Raw genomic sequence first — 24,394 nt, forward strand, 5'->3', positions numbered from 1 at the left:
GGGACCATACGGGTGCCGCAGATTGAAACGAGGTCAGCTGTGTGCGAGGCAAGTGCCTCTCCAGTCTCTGCCCTGTTTTCTTTCAGTGGTGGTTTCTGTCTAGAGTTGCTGGCATACTGTCCTAGTCCAGATGATAAGAGTGATGACTTTGAGGTTAAGAATTGAAATATAGTACAATTATTTGAATGTATATGAAAACTTCAAAGCATCTGAAGTGAGTAATTATCACAAGTACAAATAAGTCATATGTTATTTATTAGAGCAGCACAAGAGCAGGAGACTAATTTGGCAAAGAAACATCTTCAAAGAGAACTTGGGAAACGGAATGTTCCCAGTTCGTTCTTGGTGCAAATCTGGGGCTGATGAATTAATCACTGTAATCCAGATGTACAGCTATAGTCTTCATGGTGTATTATTCATCTTCCGTCTTCTATTACTTCTTTTTTTATTATTCAGAGCTGGGAATGAAGGAACATTGTAGGCATTTTGCTATAGCTTCCCTTAAATGAAGGAGAGATAATTAGCATCTACACAGAGTTTATACATTTTATTCATAAGAGCCACTGTTGAAAGTAGTAATAATTTTTTTTAAAAAAAGCAAAGAACAAGAAAGCATAAAACTCTTCGTGGTATTCTGTCTCATTCAGAACAGAGCTTAAATTCTTATTTTATGATTCTGTATATGATCTGTTCCATCTTCCTCCCAGCCCCTCCCTGTTTAATTTTCTGAGCTCATCTATTGCTTTCTCCAGTTATAGTTTCTCAAACTTCTTGCCATTACTTGATCATTTCTAGAATTTCTTGCTTCAGTTTTCTGTTTATTCTGCCTGAGAGGTTAGTTTTCCCAAATTTACACATACCCCTTCTTCACAGGCATTTGCTTACGTGAACCCTTCCCAGGCCTTCACCAGCCACTTTAAGTTCTACACCTCCAGCAACTCTGGGCTCCGCTTTATTTCACTCCAAAGCATGTTATTTATTATCGAACATTTACTGCTTTATCTCTTGAATATGTATATTCATACTGTAGTTTTGGGAAGGCAGGAATATTTTCCACTTGGTTTATTTTTGCTGTCCAGTGCTCAAAACTGTACCTGAACGTGGTGGAAAGGACACCATTCTGTCGCCGAGACTGGGTCAGATGTCCCTTAGATTTGAACCCTTGGTTGTGATTTCTAAGTCTGGACTGCACTGAATCTGAGAGGATTCTCATTGTTTCACATTACTACTGTCAATACTAAGGTTGTATTAACTAGTATTTTTCTACCAGTATAGTCAGAATTTTGTAATGCTCTTTTTAAAAATGTTTTTATGTCTGTTGGTCTGTGGTTGACCGTACTGCTAATGGTGGTTTCTGGTACAATGCCACGCTTATCGACAGCATCCTCCCTCCCTCTCCCAAGGGCCCTAGTGTCTCCATTCAAACCCCCTTCTCCTGACTCATTTGTGTGGATCAGTTCCCCCATTGTGTTGCCTTGGGCCCTTTAAGTCCCACATCAGAAGATCGTTGTGTGTGTCCTTATTCTTCCAGCTGCCTTTACTCAGCATGATATCCTTCGGTTGCTATCCATGTTGCAGCAAGTCACATGATTATTTTAGAACTTTATATTTTTATAGTATGAATCTGTATGCTCCAACTTCTTGATCTTTATAGTTGGGCACTGGGTGGTTTCTGTAGATTGGCTTCTGTCCTAAGTGCAGCGGTGAACATAGGTGTGCATATTTCACGTGTTCTCTCTAATTAATGTTTGCGTGGTTTGGAGATAGGTTCCAGGAAGCGGTTTGGCTCGGTCCTATGGGGGTTCTGTTCCCGTTTTTGGAGAGATTTCTATACTTCTTTGCTATTGCCAGCCCAGCAGTCTGATTTGATTTAGATAACTGAGCTGTGTTACCCAGGGGTTTGGTGGGGTAGGAGGCTTGATACCTCTGACAGGTGTGTGTGTGTGTGTGTGTGTGTGTGTGTGTGTGTGTGTGTGTGTGTGTGTGTGTGTATGTGCGCAATCCAGGAGAGTTCGGTTGTCCCAGGTAGAGTGGAGGGTGGGGCACTTTCTGTCTTTCTCAGTTCGCTTAAAGAAGATATAGCATTGAGTATTGTTTTTCTGAAAAAGCATTGTAGCACTATCTGTAGCACTGTCCTCTGTTGCTCATCGATTTGCTTGAGACTTGTTGTTACTGTTTTTGGCATATCAAATATGCCAGGGGCAGGATACTCTCGGTAGCTTGCCGGGCTCTCTGAGAGGGATGGAGAAATCAAACCCAGGTCAGCCTCGTGCAAGGCATACACCCTACCTGATGTGCTATCGCTCCAGCCCTCTGGAAAAGCAGCAGGCAAAATAGGCTTGGGAACTTGATGTTGCATTTATCATTCATATGAATGAGTGTGTGTGTGTGTGTGTGTGTGTGTGTGTATACTCTGAGGTGTGTTAATATATTTGTGCAGCTGTCCATGGTGAGATAGCATAAAGTTAAACTCATTTGCAGAAATGTCAACTTAAAGATTTCAGTGATGATAGGCAATTAGCAGTAGTTCAATAGGCAATTAGCAGTAGTTCATGTGCTTAAGTATAAAAAGCTATTTAAAAAACTTAGCCCTTACTAAAATGTTTTTAAAGCACAAGTTGCAGCTTTTGAAATCGTGAATGAATTAATTTCAAAACAGATGGCCTTCATAGTTAAAGGTAAATTGTAGTTTTTGTAATTTTGATAAATTTTTTACTCAAGACTGAAATATCAGGACAGATTGACAGTTGTAAAGAATGTAGCTTGGGGAGCAGGAATGGGATGCCACTGAGCCCTGGTCTGACCTGGAGCAGCCAAAGAACCACATTTTTAGTGTTACTTCCTTGAACAATATCATGTCTAAAGGAACTATACTGTTTCATGGAGAAACAATAGTAATATGCAGTTTCCCAAGTAGTTGGTAACAGAATACACTTTGTCTGCTGGTTTTCCCTTATTTTCTTATAACTTGCTTTATTATTGGTAGGTTTTTCAAGATAAGATACAAACGTATTTTCCAATAGCTGTCTTGATGGCTTTAAGGTCTTTTGATTTGTTTGATTAAATTTTAAACATTTTATGGGACTAATAGTTTTGCTAGGAGAAGCATTAGTTCTGTGATGTTTCTTTTGTGTCTGCTAACTCATGATTTTTTTGTAGGATTCTCTTACAACTTCTTCAGCACATCAGTAAGACTAAATCAGATCCATAATTCCACTGACGGGGCACCTGAAAGCTGCCATATATGTCACAGTACACAGAGAAAGAGCCAGCAGGTAAGGAGCCGGGGTGTGTGATCTCTGCTCTGCACGAGTTCCTCCTGTCTCTGCCCAGAAAGCCCGTCAGGGCCCTGCCTGGCAGGCACCGGAGGTCAGGGCTAGTCTTAACCCACACAATGAATATTTCCATAGGCTGGATTTTTTGTTCTGACCTGTAGTTCTGGAGAGAGTTCAAGGGTGAAAGTGCTTGCCGTGCATCAGTAGACACAGGTTTGAACCCCAACACCGAATGCGGTGCCTGAGCATGACCGGAAGTGTCCCCTAAGCCCTGAGCTAGGAGTAGCCTCTGAGCACTGCCAAAGGCAACCCAGTCCCTACTTCACAAGGTTGTAGAGGGGCATAAATGCAATAAAATTTAATATTGTATGTTTTAAACATGTGTTGTTGTTTTATTAGTGCTTGGAGGCAATTGTTTATTTTAATTTAAAAAAACTTTCATTAACTATTCCATATACTTTGAAAAATGTTTTGTTTAGGTCTTATATTGTATATATAATGCAGAAATTGACTTAGCAAACGTGTGTCTGTGTGTTTGTATATGCGCTACTGTTTACTCCTCTGCATCAGATAGTCACTGTCGCTGTATCGTTGTTATCCCATTGCTCATCGATTTGCTCGAGCGGGCACCAGTAACGTCTCCATTGTGAGACTTGTTACTGTTTTTGGCATATCGAATACGCCATGGGTAGCTTGCCAAGCTCTGCTGTGAGGGCAGGATACTCTCAGTAGCTTGCCGGGCTCTCCGAGAGGGAGGGAGGAATCAAACCCATGTCAGCCGCATGCAGGGCAAACGCCCTACCCGCTGTGCTATTGCTCCAGCCCATAGTCATCAAAACTTACATTCAGGAAGTTCTCATGTCGATTTTCCTAATATGTTCCATGGGTGGGTGAGTACCTTAATATTTAATGTGGCTTATGATTGTTTTCTTTTGGGAATTTTATCTGACCCTAATTTTTGAAATCTGTTGTATTGTACTCCATTTGTCCTTAATGATAGTCATATAAAGAAATTCTTTGTTACGATTCTTAATGTAATTGAAACTATTATATCATGTTCTAGTAATTTACTCAACAAATATGTTTGAGCATCAATTTAGATACTTTATAGATAAATTAGAGGATTTTATTTTTTATCCTTAATGATGTTTCTCTGAACTACTCTAGGGGCATTAAAGTTAAAAGACACATTATTTATACTCAAAAATATCTTTAAGGAATCATGGAGATAGTAAAGGAATGATTAAGGCCCTTGCCTGGAGTATGTGGACCCAGCATGCATCTCTTGCACCATGCATGTGAGCACTGCTGGATATGCCCCCATACAAAAATACAAGCTATCAAACAAAACAGAGTCTTTTAAGCATAAGGCTCCAAACATATTTCATTGTAAGTTTTTTATTTTGGGGGCGGGTCTAGTACAGGCATGGTGGGAAGGTGTGGGGCCACAGCCGGAGTTGCTCAGAGCTCACTCAGGTGGTGCTCAGGGAACCATACATGATGCCAGGGACTGAACTGCTTCTACCTCTCTAACCATTCATGTTCTAAGTTGCTCTTGATGTTCACTAACACACTATTTAGCAAACTGCTATATGTCAAAATATGTCAAAATGTGAATATCCCCTACCCCCACCTCCTTCCCATCCCCACACCATCACTAGAATGAAGACAACTGTTGTTAAATCCATTCCAACATTTTAATTCAGAATGTGAATTTCATTTTATCATTTTATTTTATTTATATTTGTTCTTTTTTTTATTAATCACAGTGCAGGTACAGTTACAGATTTACGTATTTTCGTGTTTGTATTTCGGTCATACAATGCTCGAGTACCCATCCCTCCACCAGTGCCCATTCTCCTCCACCGATGACCCCAGCAATCCTCCTGCCCCCATCCCATCCCCCCCACCCGACCCCGCCTCTATTGCAGGACATTCTCTTTTGTTCTCTCTCCTTTTGAGTGTTGTGGTTTGCAGTGGAGAAATTAGGTGGCCATCGTGTTCAATCTATAGTCTGCTTTCAGCACGCATCTCCCATCCTGAGCAGGTCCTCCAACCACACTTTAGTTGGTGTTCCCTTATTTATCTGAGCTGCCTTCTCCTCCAGCATGTGAGGCTGACTTCCAAGCCATGGAGCAAACCTCCTGATACTTACTTCTACCATAATTGGGTGTTAATCTCCTTTTGTTGTTTTATATACTGCAGACGAATGCAATTCTTCTATGTCTGTCTCTCTCTTTTTTTTCTTTTTTAAAATTTTTATTGAATCACCATGTGGAAAGTTACAAAGTACTCAGGTTTATGTCTCAGTTATACAATATTCAAACACCCAACCCTTCACCAGTGCCCATATTCCACCACCAAAAACCCCAGTATACCCCTGCCCCCGCCCTCCACCCCCAACTGTATAACTGATTAATTTCACTTCATTTTCTCTTTACCTTGATTACGTTCCATATTTCAACACAAAACTCACTATTGTTCTTGGAGTTTCCTCCCAAGAAAGACAGCCCTACTGCCAAGGAAGCATTTGATAATTAGTGTTCCATTGCTGAGAATGAAGAGATAACGTAGCCCCACTGCTCCAAGTACATAACTCTTTTTTTTTCCTTTTTCCTTTTCCCTTTTTTTTTTCCCCTCATCCCCCTTCCCACGCCTCATAGTATGGTGGACACCACGCCTCATTTCTCCCTGAAAATGGGAAACAACTGGGAAAGAGGGATATTTCCTCTTCTCGGCCGGCATGGGGCTATTGCTTAGTTCACAGTCCAGAGAAGTGGCTGGTACTTTAATAATCTTCAATATTTCAACAAAAACTCACTGTTATTATTTGGAGTTCCCTCCCCCCAAAGTCAGACCTGTTAAAAGGGAACCGTTTCACATTGCTGACAATTATAGATGTTAAGTCACGCGGACTCACCAAAGTCTTTAGGCGCAGAAGGTCCGTTTCACTCTCAGCAGCTCCGAATTTATCTGGGCTGAGGGTGTGCTGGTTACACCCACTTCCCATGATTCCCTAGGAGCCCTAAGTATAAAAATCGTATACCTATGGGTTAGAAGTCTTAGAAGATGGCTCCTGCCATGTGGATGTTGCTGCCGCTGCCAATTTCCGTGCAGGAAGACAGGGTGGGGAGGAAAGATCCGACCCGGGCAGTACAGAGTTGTAGCCCAGTTCACAGTCCCAGTGCATTGCTATAAGAAGCTGCGCGGGATGCCCGAATGCGTTAGGTCTCTGGAATCAAAGTCTTTAGGCACAGAGGGTCCCTGTCTGTCTCTTTCTGACTCATTTCATTTAGCATTGATACTTTCCATGTTGATCCACTTATATGCAAAGTTCACAACCTCATCTTTTCTGACAGCTGCATAGTATTCATTCCATTATGTAGATGTACCAAAGTTTCTTTAACCAGTCATCTGTTCACGGGCACTCTGGTTTTTGCCAAATTCTGGCTACTGTAAACAGTGCTGCTATGAACATATAAGTGCAAATGTCATTTCAACTATACTTCTTTGCCTCTCCGGGATATATTCCCAGAAGTGGTATTGCTGGGTGATATGGGAGTTCAATTTCTAATTTTTTGAGAAGCGACCATATTGTTTTCCAGAATGGCTGGGCCCGTTGTCATTCCCACCAGCAGGGTAGGAGGGTCCCTTTTCCCCCACATACACACCAACAGTGGTTGCTTTTGTTTTTTGGATGTGTGCCAGTCTCTGTGGTGTAAGGTGGTATCTCATAATTGTTTTGATCTGCATCTCCCTGATGATTAGTGATGAAGAGCATTTTTTCATGTGCCTTTTGGCCATTCATATTTCTTTCTTGAGAAAGCTTCTGTTCATTTCTTCTCCCCATTTTCTGATGGGGTTGGATGTTTTTTTCTTGTAGAGTTCAACCAGTGCCTTGTATATAATTGATATCAACCCCTTATCAGATGGGTATTGGGTGAATATCCTTTACCATTCTGGAGATTGTCTTTGTATTCTAGTCACTGTATCTTTTGCGGTGCAGAAGCTTTTTAGTTTAATGTAGTCCCATTTGTTGATCTCTGTTTCCACTTGGTTGGCCAGTTGCATGTCATCTTTGAAGATACCCTTATCTTCAATATCGTGGAGGGTTTTGCCAACCTTGTCTTCAATGTACCTTATGGTTTGTGGTCTGATGTTGAGGTCTTTAATCCATTTTGATCTGACTTTTGTGCACGGTGTCAGGTCGAGGTCTAAGCCCATTCTTTTGCATGTGGTTGTCCAGTTGTGCAAGCACCATTTGTTAAAGAGGCTTTCCTTGCTCCACTTCACATCTCTTGCTCCCTTATCAAAGGTTAGATCATCGGACATTTAAGGTTGTGTGTAGGGATATTCCACCCTGTTCCATTGGTCCGTGGCTCTGCCTTTGTTCCAGTACCATGCTGTTTTAATTGTTACCGCTTTGTAGTAAAGTTTGAGGTTGGGGAGGGTGATGCCTCCCATCGTTTTTTCCCCAAGAATTGCTTTAGCTATTTGTGGGCATTTATTGTTCCATATATATTTCAGGAATGTTTAATCCATTTCGTTGAAGAATTTCATTGGTCCTATAGGGATCGCATTGAATCTATATAGTGCTTTGGGGAGTATTGCCATTTTGACATTGTTAATTCTCCCAATCCATGAGCAGGAAATGTTTCCATTTCCTTGTGTTCTTTTTTATTTTGTGGAGTAATGTTTTTTTGTTTGTTTGTTTGTTTGTTTGTTTTTTTTGTAGAGATCCTTTACCTCCTTAGTTAGGCTGATTCCGAGGTACTTGATTTTCTGGGGCATGATTGTTAATGGGATTGCTTTTTTCATGTCCCTTTCTTTGTCTCATTGTTTGTATATAGGAAGGCCATGGATTTTTGGGTATTGATTTTGTAGCCTGCAACTTTACTGTATAAGTGTATTCCTTCTAAGAGTTTCTTAGTAGAGGCTTTAGGCTTCTCTAGATATAGTATCATATCGTCTGCAAATAGTGAGAGTTTGATTTCTTCCTTTCCTATCTGGATGCCCTAAATGTCTTTTTCTTGCCTAATTGCTATTGCAAATACTTCCAGTACTATGTTGAACAGAAGTTGTGAGAGTGGGCATCCTTTTCTTGTCCCTGATCTTAGAGGGAAGACCCTAAGTTTTCCTCCATTGAAGATATTGCTTGCAATGGGTTTGTGGTTGATGGCTTTGACTGTCTTGGGGAAGTTCCTTCTAAACCCATTTTGGTGAGAGTTTTCATCATAAATGGGTGTTGGATCTTGTTAAATGCTTTCTCTGCATCTGTTGAAGTGCTCATATGGTTTTTATCGTTACCTTTGTTGATTGATTTTGGAATGTTAAACCATCCTTGCATCTCCGGGATGAATCCCACTTGGTTGTGATGTGTGATCTTTTTGATGAGTTATTGGATTCTATTTGCTAATATTTTTTTGAGGATCTTCTCATCCTTGTTCATCAGGGTTATTGGCCTGTAGTTTTCCTTCTTCACTGTCATCCCGTTGCTCATCAATTTGTTTGAGCAGGCACCAGTAACGTCTCTCATTGAGAGACTTATTGTTACTATTTTTGGCATATCCAATACGCACGGTAGCTTGCCAGGCTCTGCCACTCGGGCTTGATACTCTCTGTAGCTTGCCGGGCTCTCCGAGAGGGGCGGACGAATCGAACTCGGGTCGGCTGCGTGAAAGGCGAAAGCCCAACCTCTGTGCTATCTCTACAGCCCTCTTTTCCTTGTTAGTCCTGTCTTTATTTGCTGTTGGTATTAGGCAGATATGTGCCTCTTAGAGACTCTTTGGGAGGGTTTCTGTTTTTTTCGTTTCCTGGAAAAGCTTGAGGAGAACTGGCAACAGGTCCTCTTTAAATGTTTGGAAGAATTTGCTAGTGAATCCTGCTGGGCCTGCCTGGGCTTTTGTTTTGGGGAAGATGTTTGAATACAGTTTCAATTTCCTTGATATTAGTGGGTCTATTTGGCTATTCCAAATCTTCTTTGTTCAGTCTTGGGAGATTGTAGGAATCAAGGAATTTATCCATTTATTTTAGGTTCTCATTGTGGCATACAGACTTTCAAAGTAGTCTCTGATGATCTTTTGAATTTCATTGGTTTCTGTTGTGATGTCCCCCTTTTCATTTCTGATTTGGGTTATTAGGGTTCTCTCTCTCAGTTTGTGAGTCTTGTTTGTGGTTTATCAATCTTGTTTATTTTCTCAAAAAAAACAGCTCTTTGTTTCATTGATCTTTCAGATTTTTTTTTTTTTTGGTTTCCATGTCGTTAATTTCTGCTCTAAGTTTTATTATTTCTTTCCTTTGGTCTGGTTTGGGTTCCTTTTTCTGGTTCTTTTCTAAGATCTTGAGCTCTGAAGTCAAGCTATCTATGTAGATCCTTTCTTCCTTCCTGAGTAATGCTTGCAGAGCTATAAATTTTCCCCTTAGTACAGCTTTACCTATGTCCCATAGGTTCTGGTAGCTTGTGTCTTCATTCTCATTTGTTTTGAGGTATCTTTTGATTTCTTCCTTCATTTCCTTCGTGACCCACTCATTGTTCAACAATGAGTTGTTTAATTTCCAGGTGTTCGATTTGGTGCTCCCCGTCTGTGTGTGATTAGCTTCTATCTTCAGCACATCATGGTCTGAAAATATAGTTTATGCAATTTCCATCTTCCCAATTCTATTGAGGTATGTTTTGTGTCCCAGAACATGGTCTATTTTGGAAAATGTTTCAGGTGCACTGGAAAAGAATGTGTATTCTTTGTTTTGGGGTGTAAAGCCCTTTATAGGTCTATTAGCCCTGTCTCCTCCATTACTTCTTCAGAGCCATTGTTTCCTTGCTGAGATTTGTTCTTGTTGATCTATCCAGAGGTGATATGGCTTTGTTGAAGTCTCCAATTACTATTGTGGTGCTAGCAATTGCCTTTTTAAAGTCTGTTAGGAGTTGTTTTAAGTATTTAGCTGGTTCTTCATTATGGCCGTATACATTTAGGAGTGTGATTTCTTCCCCATGTACATAACCCTTGATGAATAGAAAATGACCTTCGCTGTCCCTTCTAATCTTTTTCAACCTGGAATCTATGTTGTCAGATCTAGTAGGACTGCCCGAGCTTTTTTTAGGGAGTTGTTTGCTTGCAGGATTGTTTTCCATCCTTTGACTTTGAGCCTGTGTTTGCTCTGACTGTTCGGGTGTGTTTCTTGCAGGCAGCAGAAAATTGGATTTAGTTTTCGAATCCATTTTGCCACTCTGTGTCTCTTGCTTGGTGCATCTAGACCATTGATTGATATTTAGAGAGATTATTGTCATGGGATTTTGTGCCATCTTGCTCTAGGGTTTGTTATTCTTGTAGGGCTTTTCCTTGTCTTATAGTAGCCCCTATAGTCCTTCTTTTAAGTTTGGTTTTGAGTCTATGAAGTTCCTGAGCTGTTGTTTATCCATGAAATAGTGTATGGTTCGTTCGAGTTTAAGTGAGAGTTTAGCCAGATAAAATATTCTTGGTGAGGCATTCATTTTGTTGAGTTTTTTCACTATGTCCCACCATTGTCTTCGGGCTTGGAGGGGCTCCTCTGATAGATCTGTTGTAAATCTCAGGGGTGTTCCTTTGTATGTGATTTCCTTCTTTGACCTTGCTGCTTGCAGTATTGTGTCTCTATCTGCGGCATCCATCATTCTGTCTATGATATGCCTTGGAGTTTTTTTATTGGGGTCCCTTTTAGCTGGCACCCTTCGGGCTCCTTGGATTTGGATGCCTATATTCTCCAACTCTGGAAGTTTCTTAGCAATGATGTCTTTAACTGTGGATTTTTCACTGGGATTAGTTCCCTGTGCTTCTGGTACTCCAGTGATTCTTATGTTGTTCCTCTTGAGGTCATTCTCTAGGACTCTGATTTGCCCTAGAGCCATTTTGAGGTCTTTTGCCCTTATTTGTTGTTGTCTGTAAGCTTTCTGCAGCTCTTCTTCAAGCTCACTGACTCTGTCTTCAGCTCTAAGCATTGTACTCTTGAAGGCTTCTACTGAGTTTTTTATTTGATTTACAGATTCCTTTATTTGTTTCACTTCTGTTTGTAGCTTTGAAATTTCTGCCCTCATATCTTCCTGTATTTTCTCGGTGGTCCGTTCCAATGCTTCGTTCATATCCTTCCTTAATTTATTGGTTGTCTGTTCCATGGTTGCTTTGAGTTCGTTGACCACCTTCACAATTTCCTTTCTGAATTTTTTTTTCTGTGCGAGGTCGTATTTGTGGGTAACCCCTGTTGAGACTTCTGAAATCTTTTCATCATTCTCTTCTCGTGTTGGGTATTTTCACTGTTTCTTCATGTTGTTATGGGACTATAGGAGTGGAAGCTTCCAGTTCTCTATCCCTATTCCCTCTTGCTGCAAGAGAGGATTCTGGATGAGCTAAGTCAATGATGGTAGTTTTATTCCCCTTCTAGAATAGTTCCTTACTCTCGGGCGCTCTTCCTAATTTATGTAGAACCTCTAGTGAAGACTTGTGGCTATGATCTCTTTAGGAAGGGCTTGTGCAGCTTCTTGTGTTCACTGACAGTTTTTGTGAATTTAGGATAGGCTAATGGACTATTGGCATATAGTGATTGAGATAGCCAGGGTGTTCTTCAAAGAAATAGATTATACAGATTGTGACCTAAGTTTGCAGTGCAAGGAAGGAGAAAAAATAATGCCCTACAGGAGGCCATGCCTCTTTTGAGGCCACGCCCCCTGACATAGAGGACATGCCCCCACCAACCTATTGAGGAAGCAGATGGAAACCGGGGTGGTGCTGGACAGCCTTGCTTCAGGAATGGAGGGAGAGCTCCTTCAGGCCAGCGGGCAGGGCTGAGGGCGGTCCCAGATACCTGGTTGGGAAGTGCGGAGTTAGGGCAGCAAGTGGAGAAGCCTGGAGACAGGAAGCGGGGCACTGGGTGTGTGTGTGGGGGGTGTTTCAGGGAACCCAGCCTGTTTTATCATTTTATTATTATTTTCCCCCACCCCCTTATTTTTGATTCACCATGAAATACCGTTACAAAGCTTTCATGTTTGAGCTTCGGTTATGCAATCATCAAACTCCCATTCCTTCACCAGTGCACATTTTCCACCACCAAATCCCCAGTATTCCCCACCCCCTCTCCCAGTCCAGTCCTTCCCCTGCCTGTGTGGCAGACAATTTCCCCACACTGTCTACTTTCGTTATGTTCGATATTTCACACCAGTCTCACTACCACTCAAACCTCCCAAAAGGCAATTCTAGACGATTTGTTTGTATTGCTTGTTATGGATAGAATTTAATGTCTAGGAAATTCTGTGTCGTTCTCTTCTGGGAGCTTTAGTTTATAGTCTCTGGGTCTTGGCATTGATGAGATTACATGGCACTGAGGGAGGCTTGTGGGTGTGACTGCCAAGCTTCTGGAAAACTGGGGAGCTGCGGGGGAGGAGGCCCAGTCCCGATCTGAGAGGCCTTGGAGATCTCAGTCACGGGTTCCCGCGTACCTGGGTTTTCTGGCTGGTTCGCTGTTTGGTGAGGTTCACCCCATGGTGATACTTGTCCGAGTGTGTGGAGATGCTTGGGTGAGGCTTGTCTGTGCCTGTGGAGAGTGGCCTTGAACATGGTGGTGGTTGGATTCTGGTTTTCTTGGGTTCTGGAGGCTGCCAGGGCTCTGCTTGGGGCGGAGAGGGCTACTCAGTCCTCTCCCCCTCTGAAGTGACCGGTGAGCGCTCTCTTCCAGGAGCTTTAGTTTATAGTCTCTGGGCCTTGGCCTTTGATGAGACGATGTGGGGGGAGGGGAGACAGTCCCAATCCAAGCAGGCCTGGAGCTCTCAGTCACTGGTTCCCACCTACCTCCATGCTACAGACCCTAACTGCATCTTTTGATCTCTTCAGAGACTTATGGGTCTCTGAAATAAGGCCAATAAATATATAGCTGAGCCAGAGTTGGTTTGTGGGTGTGTCTCCCACATACCTAACTTTTGGCCAGTTTAATTTCTTGGTAAACGACCCCAGGTTGTTAGGGTCTGCCCAAAGGCACAGCAGCAATTTTGGGGTATATGAAAGTCTGAATGCACCATCAGGTTGCTGATGCACTCACTCTGCAGGTACAGGTTGACCTGCTGGCGGCACCATACCCCCTCATTTTGATTATTTTTTATTTTCAGCAATGGATCAAGAATTCAGCAAAGCTGCCTGGCCCAAACCAGCAGGAGTCTATCAAACAATTACAGGCAGGAGATATGGAAGGAGACATGCATATGTCAGCTTTAAGCCATGTATGACTAGGCATGAAAGGAGTTTGGGTCGGGCTGGTGATGACTATGAAGTGTTGGAACTAGATGATGTTCCAAAGGAAAGTTCCTCAGGTATGCAACATGAAAGTACTTACGGGCTGTTAAAAAGTATGTGGGAAACAATCTTGTGATACTTGGCTGTATGAGTATGTATGTCTAGGAGTATAGCTGCTGTGTATTTCATAATAAGAAATTCTGTTCGTAAAAACAAATATTGTAAATAGTACATTTACTATTACAGAAAATAGAATGTAGCTGGTTATGACATGGTAATGATTATATTGTCATAAATTTCACCAGAGAAAATCCTCACCTTTTAATTCAAATTATATTTAATGTGAACCAGGTATATTTTTCTAGCATATTATGTTCATATACCTTTATTTTAATTGTGTCTCTAATTTAGCTTGAATAATTTGTATAAGTGTTTTATATAAAATGTAAATTCTAAATGATGCTATTGAATTAATATTTCTTAATTATTAAGTGATTTAAAAAGTTACTTCGCTGATATCCATGTACTATAATTACCATTTTCTTGAATTGCATTGTCTTCCTCTTGTCTGGAACAAATTTGATGATTGTATTTTTTTGCTGGCATTATAAACAACCTGAATTATTAACTAATTCAGCTACAAAGTGATTTGTGGTATATAGTTTATCTTCACTTTTTAATAGTATATAAAGTTCCAACAAATTTCAAATGTCTTGATTTTGTGTTGAATGACTTGTACTTAATGTAATTTACAGAACAGATCCGATACTAGTCTTGTATACTAGTCTGACAATATAACAAAAAGGATCAGCAGACTGACTTTTTGGTTTTCAGTATTAGTAATAACAAAGCCAAAGTCATGTCACGGTTAGAGCTGTGTTATAGCAAACCATTTGGGGAAGTGATATCTACTGCATATCTGGAGACTTAACATCAAGCCACAATAGAGTCATTTCTGTTAGATTGGTAACGTATTTTGTTGTATTTTTTCTATCATAATTACTTCTATCATATTTATTTTTACCTTAAGGAAATAAAAGGATTTAAGTTTGAATTGCATGCCTCGGCAGTTGGAGAGTAGTATAGCTTCTTTTCTGCTTCTCATTGTGGAACTTCTCATTAGCTTCTCCTTTTATGTCTTTTGGGGAATGCTTCAGTAAGTAGGATTTAGTTGGCAAACATGAGAAGAGGTGTGAGAGAGGTACTCAGAGGCAGAAAATAAGCTCAGAGGTAACCAATTTACCCTCTTAGTTAAGCTAGGGAGGAGAATGACATTCATGCGTATTCTCAGGAAGGTGTGCCTTCCACTTAAATATTTACTAGTAAATAAAATTTTATCTCAATCAATCCCTCCAAATATGTTTTCTTTTACTCTTTATGAAGGTTGCAGTCCAGTGGATCAAGATCATCATTCTTTACCCAGTGATACTTTATCAGAGAAAAATGAAACGGAAATTCCAGTTTGTGGTTCAGCATTGAGTCCGTTCAGGGAGAGCAGTCCTCCCTTTGCAGCCATGCTCTGTAGTGAGGAAGGCAGGGAGTCCTTAGGGAGAAGTATGAATCTTCACAATCACTCTGAGGGTGAATACTCACCAGGAGATTGTAATGCCTCAAGTGATGAAAATAGAGTTGCGTTGGTTCATACTGATTCTTATGTTCCAGATAGTAGACATGGAGAGGATACTGACCATCTTCATCCTTCCACAGAAGTTGTGGAAGGTGAGAGATGTCAGGAAGCATCAGGTAATACAGTGTTCGTGTTGGAAAATGGAAAAGTGGAAGGCTACGCTGGTCTGTCACTACCAGCTCCTTTTTTTAACTGTGAAATCAGAGATGAACTTGAAGAGTTAGATTCAGCACCTATAGTGAAAAGTTCTACTGTGGATCCCGAGTTCGTCCATCAGAGCAGTCAGGAATTTCAGGTGTCCTACTCTGGAGATGAGATTGTTGAGAAGAAACCGCATAATCATATTAGCCAGGAGAGACAGAGAGAACATTCACCAGAAGATTTAGCCCGTGTGCTGGTTCATAGTAAAAGTGAACCAAATGCCAGAGACAGGACCAGGAACCAGGGCTATTCTCCAGAACAGGTGGTTAGGCCCAAGGTTAGAAAAGTGGTAAGTGCAAGCCAGGTGGATCAAGAATCAGGTTTTAATAGGCATGAAGCCAGTCAGAGAAGTGTTCAGAAGTGGAAGGAGGCTTTGGAAGTTGAGAACAGCTCGGATGACCTCCTTGCTAAGTGTGACGACTACAGTGGAGAACACGAGTGTATGTTCTTGGACCCACCCTGTGCAAGGGCGACACCAGGGGAAACAGAAAGTGGAGCCACAGCAGGAAGGCCGGATGCCGTGGATAGCGCCTTTTGGAGTGGCTGTGGAGACTACTACCAGCTCTACGACAAAGATGAAGACAGGTAAGGGTTCATGTGCTGTCCGAACAAAGGTGTCTTATGCTATGTGGGCAGGGACTTACATGTTTTGACTTAATCAGGTTTGATTCATTGAGTGCTAACCATGCATACAAATGATTCGTTAGTACACAAAACTTTCTTTGAGGTATTATAGAATTTTACAGAATTACAAGTTCAGATAATGACTTATGAAAGGTCACAGATATTGTTTCAGTACATGGTTATTTCAGTTACTGAAATGCAAGGATTTATTGTATTTTTAAAAAATCCTATGCTAAGCCATTATGGATTTAAAATACAATTATGAGAGACAGAAGTTTCGTTTCATTTTTGTTTGGGGGCCACACCCAGGAGTGCTCAGGGCTTCCTCCTGACTCTGTACTCAGGGGTCTCTCCTGGCAGGTTCAGGGGACCATAATTGGTGCTGGGGATTGAACCTGGGTTGGCTGTCTGCAAGGCAGGTGCCCTACTTGTGTACTGTACTCGAGCCTGATCACAGAAATGTTTGTTTTTTGGCTTTTTGGGTCACACCCAGCAGTGCACAAGGGTTACTCCTGGCTCTGAACTCAGGAATTACTCCTGGTGGTGCTCAGGGGACCATATGGGATGCTGGGAATCATATCGGGCTCAGTCACCTGCAAGGCAAACACCCTACCCGCTGTACTATCACTCCAGCCCTCTCTTGCCTTTGTAATCACTTTATTTTAAAATTTTTTTTCCTGTTTTTCATTAGCAGTTCCACTTAACATAGTCTGATATCCTCTTTTTTTTTTCTCATACAGAAACTGAAATACAGGAGAAATAAGTTTCTAGGGTTACAAACGTAGTAAGTGCAGTTGCATTGAATATTTTTGTATTGTGTAACTCTTTTCCTCATCATTCTCACTCACTATTTTCTGTTCTGTTCTGGGGGGCAGGGGGTCACACCTGGCGGTGCGCAGGGCTGTGTACGGGCTCCTGGTGGTGTTGGGCATGGAGTAGTGGCCAGCCTGCCAGGCCCTGGACTCTCTCCAGCTCCTAGGGCACACTTTCCAAGAGTGTCAATATACAGCTTTTTTGTATTAAAGGCATTCTGGCTTTTCTTACAGATTCATATTTTAAAAACTGTAAGACAACTGGAAGAAAAAAGAAACAATTTTTGCCCAACTGCTGGCAAAAATTTTCACCACCCCAAACACCAAGCTTTCATTTATCACTCTTAGCAAGTTTATTATCCCCAGAAGTGCTCAATAACTGTGCAGTTGTCTATGTTTCATTAACTTGTATAAATTATTCTAGAGTATTTAAATTTTTTTGTTTGTTATTTTTGAGCCACACCCAGCAGTGCTAAGGACTTCCTTCTGGCTCTGCACTTGGAGATCACACCTGGTGGGCTCAGGGGACCATATTTGCTGGGAACTGAACCCCGGTCGGTTGTGTGCAAGGCAGCGGCCTTACTTGCTCTTCTACCGCTCCAGACCCAGCTTTAGACTATTTTTAGCTAGTCTAGAAAGTAATTCTTTCTTTCTTACTTTCTTTAATAGAAAGTAAGAAAATTATTATTTTGAATATGAATGCACTCATTTATTTTATGTCATTTATTTCTTTGGGCTGGAGCGATAGCACAGCGCTAGTGCGTTTGCCTTTCACACGGCCGACCCGTGTTCGATGACCCGTGTTAGATTCCTCCGCCCCTCTCGGCGGAGAGCCCGGCAAGCCACCTGTGGCGTATTGGATATGCCAAAAACAGTAACAATAAGTCTCACAATGACGTTACTGGTGCCCGCTCAAACAAATCGATGAACAACGGGATGACAGTGACAGTGACATTTATTTAAACATCATCTTGAATTTGTAAAATTGAAAGGATTATCAGGCAATATTTATGTGCTCTCTTTAAAACTATAATGTTTTTGCCAATTTGTTTCTAATTTTTTTCAGGTTAGAGCATAAACTTTTTCCTAAGATTCACAAAGTTATAGAACAGTGGACATAAACTGAATTAATGTTTATGTACGTACGATGGCAGATCTGAGATGTGAATGTGTTGGAGTACTGGGTGCTTGCTTAGACTTCATTGGGAGTTCATTATTTCTAAATCTTCTGGAAAAGTATATAAATCCCAAACATTCAGCGCACACTAAAGATTATTAGATTGGATGATGAACTTCTGTTGTACTTCTAGATGACTAGTAGAACAGTCACACACATTGCAGAGAAAGCAGAGCAGGTAAGGCCCTTGCTTGCCTTGGAAGCGGTTTGCTTGGGTTTGATCCCAGACACTGCATTTGGTCAGGCATAGCCATGAGTTACGTGTGAGCACAGAGTGAGGAGTAAGTCCTGAGCACTGCTGGGCATTTTCAACCTCTTCCCCTCCCCAGAAAAATTACAATGAACTTATGGTATGGGTAATAGATCTTATAGAAAATATAAGCATAGTTTGTTTTTCCAGTTATATTTTTGCTTTCTTTAAAGAAAAACACTTTTGCCTTCTTCATTTGTAGACACACAAGTGAAAAAAAAAAACTTGTTTTCAAACAAGAATCAAACACCAGGTTTGATAATATCTAATGAATGGATCATACCATTTTTGCTGCCTTCAAGAGAAAGGGCAGTCTTGACTCTTAACTTTTAAATTGATTTTTTTTCCAACAAGTTTTGCTCAGAATTACTGTGTGTGTATGTGTGTGTGCGTGTGTGTGTGTGTGTGTGTGTGTGTGGCCAGTGGTCTCGGGACCATATGTTGCTGGAAATTGAACATGGGCCATTTACATGCAAATTACATGCTCTGTACTATTGAGCTATCTCTTCAGACTTAGGTTTGTTTTTTTGGTGGGGAAGGCACATCTTGCAGTGCTCAGTTGTCACTCCTGGCAGAGTGGTAGAGACAGAGCCCTGGTCAGCCCTGTGCAGGGCAGGAACTTACATGCTGTACTGTCTTTCTGCCCCACGAATCTTTCTATTTGTCTTTTTAGTAATGTTTTAACTTAGAAATCTTTAGTTGAGTTATGCTTACAATATGGAACTAGATTTGAAGCATTCTTTTTGGTGTTTTTGGCCATAGCTGGTGGTTCTCAGGGCTTCCTCCTAACTCTGCATTTAGGGGTCAGTCCTGGTTGATTTGGGGGACCAGGTGGGGGCCTGCTGTATTGTTGCTCTGTCCCCTGCAGCATTCTGTAAAGCACAGTGATGGCCAAAGATGCTTTACAGGGGTTAGATGCATGCTTCCCGGGTAGCTGAGCTGGGTTCCATCCCTGGCACCACGTGCAGCCCAAGGGCAGCATGCCCGCAGGCCCTGCTGGCCCCTGACCAGGAAGGAATCTCTGGGAAGTCCCTCCAGGGAAGTCCCCCACCCCCAAAATACCCTACTTAGAAATGTTTTGTTTGTTTTTGTTTCAGGGCCTCACCACTGAACAATTTCTTAGGAATAATGGTTCCTAGAAAGAAATCAGAATCCTGGGAAGATTCTGATTTTCACATATATATATATATGATACATGCTTTAAGATATGTTCTAGGACTCGTTTCACTCTTCTGAACAATTTTGAGGAGCTCCTCTATTTCTGTGCTTCTATTTCTAGTTCCTCCACCCTTGCTCCCTGCGAGGATCCGAGTTGCCAGAGGACCTTTGAATGTGGTGACAGCTAAGGGATGAAAAGCTACTGTTCTTACACTCCTATTTACTTTCATTTGCTGCCTGTTCATCCCTTTGATGTTTGTCTGTAGTCCTGCTCAGTTCTGACATAGGCAGTTTAGAGAAATGGGGAAACTTGCACACTTTTCCATAAATATCTTTAGAAGGAAAGCATAAAAACTGCTTTGATGCAATTTTCCTTTTTGCTTTATAACACTGAAAGATGATATCCTTGAGTTTTTATGTTATATTTTTATTATGGTAGCTACAAATAGGATTCTTATCAAGAACATAATTAAAATTCATGGTGACATTTTACGGTATAGGAAATTTGACACTTTAATATTGTTTCTATATTTTTTATAAGTGAAAAATACTTTAATGAATACATGACCCATTTCTTCCCTGAAAAAATTTAAATGATCAGTTACTCACATCCGAAATATTGTTCTCTCTGAGATAACGCGTTGCAGGTGGTAGGGATGCTCCTAGTTATTTGACAGGAACTGAGCACCACCTTATTAAATTAGAACTGCAAGGGTAATTTTAATAGGCAGCATATAATTATCAGACTTGGAATTAGACCAGAGAGATAAGGTTAACTCTCTGCTCTTTTGAAGTGTACCCTGAACTGCAGTAACTAAGGACAAGATGGGAAGCTTGACAGAACCTTCTGCCACGGCAGCACGTTCTGACTGTGGCTCTGACTGTTGGGAAGTCGTCATCTCCAGACCAGTTCTCTGGCTCTGAAGCTTCCTTTCAGCTCTCCTCTCTTTCGACCTTAATCTTGTCTCAGAGGTAAAATATCTTGCCAAGATAAAACATCAGGACAGTTTCCTTGTTGCTGATGGGGGTGTTGGGACACCAAAGCAACATGTAGTATTAGTTGATGAGTCTTTCAGTTGATTTCAGATTGATACATTAAATAATGATATGTTGAAATCCCCCTCGATGTCTGAACATTTCCTGGGCTCCGTGCCTGTGGATGGGAGTGGTCCCTGTCCCAGGGGCCACCAGCCTTATTTCCACGCGGCTGAAGTTAAGCTCCTTTCCCTCAAGAGCAAGAAGGAAAAAAAACTCTTATGATCTCCCTACATATCCCAGCAAATGAAATATCTACATGTAGTCCTTCAAAGCAAAGGTCTTAATGTACATGCACTACAGGGTTGTTTGGGGTTTAATTGTTTGTTTTTTTAGCAAAATGTTGCATTCCAAGTTCATAGTTCTGTAGATGTTTAGGAGTAAGAAACAGAAATTTCTTTCTTGGGCATACTAGGGTGTTGCAGATTAAAATAAACTGACTTAAGAGAAAAGAGAGGAAAATGATGGTAGGCAGGCGCAGTTGAAAACGCCCAGCCACCTTGACCTTAATCACTGTATCATGCAGCCTTGACATACTTAAACGACTTTGACTCATACCTTTCTTTACACAGTGGTACTGCAATGTCCCAGATTTCCTACGTTCAGTATAGTATCTTTGAGTTTGAGCATAATTTCCATCCACATTATTTTCAATAAAATTCAGAAAGAGCTTTGGATCTTCCATAAGTCTGTAACACTGTAGCACTGTCATCCCATTGTTCATCGATTTGCTTGAGCGGGCACCAGTAACGTTGTGAGACTTGTTGTTACTGTTTTTGGCATATTGAATACGCCACGGGTAGCTTGCCAGGCTCTGCTGTGCGGGGTGGGATACTCGGTAGCTTGCCGGGCTCTCTGAACAGGACGGAAGAATCAAACCCAGGTCAGCCACCCGAGTCAGCTGCGTGCGAGGCAAACACCCTACCAGCTGTGCTATCGCTCCTTCCCTTCAGTAAGTCAGAGATGAAATTTTCTAAAATCTTACTTTTCTCTGAATTCCTGTGTAATTTAGGCTAGCTTTTTTGGGATGTTGTGACAAATACCAAAAAGCCAGACAAATGAATTCCTTGTTGGGTTACAGGTATTAACAGGTTGGTTTTTATTTTATAATTTTGTTATATGTCTCATTTATATCTACCACTGTAAAATTTCTTATAAAATCACATATAACTCACTCCCATGTACCAAAGGAAAGTTGTTGTTGTTGTTGTGGTTGTTGTTGTTTTCCCGATTCTTAATGTGTTAAAGAGCAATGTTTGGGTAAGTTTAGAAAAACATTCACTTGATTTCTCTGTACTTGGCTTGTTTCTCTTTCGTAGTTTTAACAATAAATGTTCTGTATCCTGCTTTTATTCCTGTACTGTCCATCCTTACCAGCCACTTTGAAAACGAACTCCCAGGATTATTTTTGTGTTTCTTAATGTTCACAGCAACCTACTGTTGTTCACAGCCAGTTAACTTTTCTCATTATCCATTTTCTTAAAGGATGACCAGATAATAAATATTATAGGCTTTGTGAACTAGAGGGCAAAATCTGGGATATTATGTTGGCACTTACAGCCATTTACAAATACCAAGAAAATGTTCTTAGCCTTCTTGCCTGTAAGAGTAGGCTGGGCTCGGGTTTCTCTCATGTGCCAGGGCGTACATAATTTGCTGACCTGTAATACAAAGACAGACAGAAAGTACAGTTGATTGGGTGAGCACAAGGCTAATATTTGCGTTAAATAAAGCAAACCAGAGGATGTAGAATCAGTTTACCTTGATAGAGTGTGATGTGCAAGTAGGAAAACCAATTGAAATATCCAAGCAGACAGCATAATATATATATATATATATGTATATATACATGTATGTGTATATATATATATGATGAAAGAAATAGCTTCTCCCTTTATTCTGTGTTTCCCAAAACTATGCAGCTCTTTTTATCTGTGGTATTCATTGAATATCACTGTAGAGCAGAAAAGTAAATATTGATATCTTTGTTTTATAGATGAGGAAAAGTGAGCTTGGTTGCCATGCTTTTGTTTTACTAATAACTTCTGAATCAGAATCCTGACCCAGATCGGGCTTATTTCAAAGCTTGCTCATAGCAGTTTAATCTTCTACCATCCGGGATGAAAAAGAGACTATGACAAATGGAACTTTCACCTGGTCTTAAATATAGATCTTCATTTCATCAGTAAAGAAGTTGCCTACAGTTGGACCTTGGTTTTTAGGTTTTTGTTTTTTTTTTTAATTACAGTAGTACATCTTAATCATAGTTCTGTAGTACCCTCTAATTAGCTCCCAGATCCACTTCAGACTTTTAGGACTACAGATTTGTAAGGAATTATGTTTGAAATTTGTTGTAGATAATGTCTAAAATGAGATATTAATAGGAAATCCTTTGTGTGTGTTTATATATGTGACATCTATAGATAGATAGATATCTATATATTTATCACAAGTGTGTACTGATTTCCCGAACACACTGTAAAGGGCTGTTGCCCTTTACGTGTAAACTGCTAGCACCCAACGTCCTCTGTTGAAAACTTTGCAGCTGTCCAGCCCTCGTAAACGCCAGGAACTGACCGCACTTCCCTGCACCATCACACGGCATCTGGGACTAGGTCATGTGGGTCGAATAAACAAGAAGTCTGGCCCACAGAGTGACTGAGGACCGAGAAGCAGTGGCACTTGCATGGGGTGAGGTTTGGAGATGGGCTGGCTAGTCCGGGAGTGGAAACAGCAGGGGCGGAGGCCCAGCCCCGAGTGTCCGGGGAGAGGGTGCGGGAGCAGACTCGGAACTGGGAAATAAGGCAGGCGTCACAAAGGCCACAGAAAGCGTCAGCTGGTTCTCTATGCCATTGTTCTCCAAAACGAAAACAGTACAACACAGCTTTTGGGTTTTATTTTCACTTATTTAAAAGAGAATTGGGAAAAATATAACTAACACATTGAATATGACTTAAGTTTATTATTTTGGGGAGAGAGAGTGTATTTGAGTAGAACAGTTTTTGTAAAGATAATAGTTACTAATGACTTATTTAGCAGGCACTGTTAGAAAGTTTTGTACAGACTGATCTCAAAATTAATCAATTTTGTACAAACGGATCCCAGTAAGTATTGTTATTCTATGCTCCTGGCTTATGAGGTGATAAGGGCTCCCAGGTTATGTGTTTTTTTTCACAGATAGTAGCACTGGGTTCAGATTCTGACAGACTGACTCTGGAAGCTGGAATCTGTATTCCTTACCTTGGATCTGACAGACAATGTTAAAATAGCGCAGCATTGAAAATTGTGATAGCACAAGGGAAATGGCTTAAGTTTGTGACAATCTGCTCTAGGGAAAAGAATCCTTGAAGCTTTCAACGTGGTATTAAGTATTTTTATTGTAACATTTATAAACATTGAAATTTACTTTGATATAGATGGAAAATGTGATGTTTAGAATGCATTGTTAAGTTAAAAGAGTGGGGTTAAATTTAGGGACACCAAGTAGTAATTATAGAAGTCTGGTTTTGGAGATAGCATTTGAATCAGAATTTTTTTTTTTTATGGAAGATGGAGGTAAAGGAACTAGGACATGAACATTATACAGGATAAGTGAAGCTAAAAAGAAATTGCGTGGGCAGTTTGTAAGAGTCAGAAGGATAAGTGTTTTGCTGCCTACATGGAGAGTAATGCTATTAGCAAATAGAAAATTAAGAAAGGAATTTATGGGGGGGCTGGAGTGATAGCACAGCGGTTAGGGCATTTGCCTTGCACGCGGCCAACCCGGTTTGATTCCCAGCATCCCATATGGTCCCCTGAGCACCGCCAGGAGTAATTCCTGCGTGTAGAGCCAGGAGTAACCCCTGTGCATTGCCGGGTGTGACCCGAAAAGCAAAAAAAAAAAAAAAGAAAGGAATTTATGTGGTAAGTGAATTTTGTTATAAAAATTCAAAATGTAAGTGAGCAGTTAGCAGTTATAAAAGCTTAGTATAGTGGTCAATGCTGG

The 24,394-nt window shown here is 41.0% G+C and overlaps 1 protein-coding gene across 2 annotated transcripts in view; it reads left to right on the forward strand.

Annotated features, from left to right (window-relative positions):
• PJA2 (praja ring finger ubiquitin ligase 2) overlaps positions 1–24,394 on the forward strand; it is a 75,244-nt gene that overhangs the window by 16,689 nt on the left and 34,161 nt on the right. Inside the window, exons 2-4 of one of the 2 annotated variants that reach the window (XM_055131220.1) lie at positions 3,160–3,275; positions 13,402–13,602; positions 14,909–15,938. In XM_055131220.1, coding sequence (XP_054987195.1) covers positions 3,245–3,275; positions 13,402–13,602; positions 14,909–15,938 — 1,262 coding nt within the window. In that variant the 5' untranslated portion in view covers positions 3,160–3,244. The remainder of the gene's footprint in view (positions 1–3,159; positions 3,276–13,401; positions 13,603–14,908; positions 15,939–24,394) is intronic. The other variant, XM_055131227.1, reaches the window with a different exon arrangement.

Source organism: Sorex araneus, chromosome 1, assembly GCF_027595985.1.
Source record: "Sorex araneus isolate mSorAra2 chromosome 1, mSorAra2.pri, whole genome shotgun sequence".
Taxonomy (NCBI): Eukaryota; Metazoa; Chordata; class Mammalia; order Eulipotyphla; family Soricidae; genus Sorex; species Sorex araneus.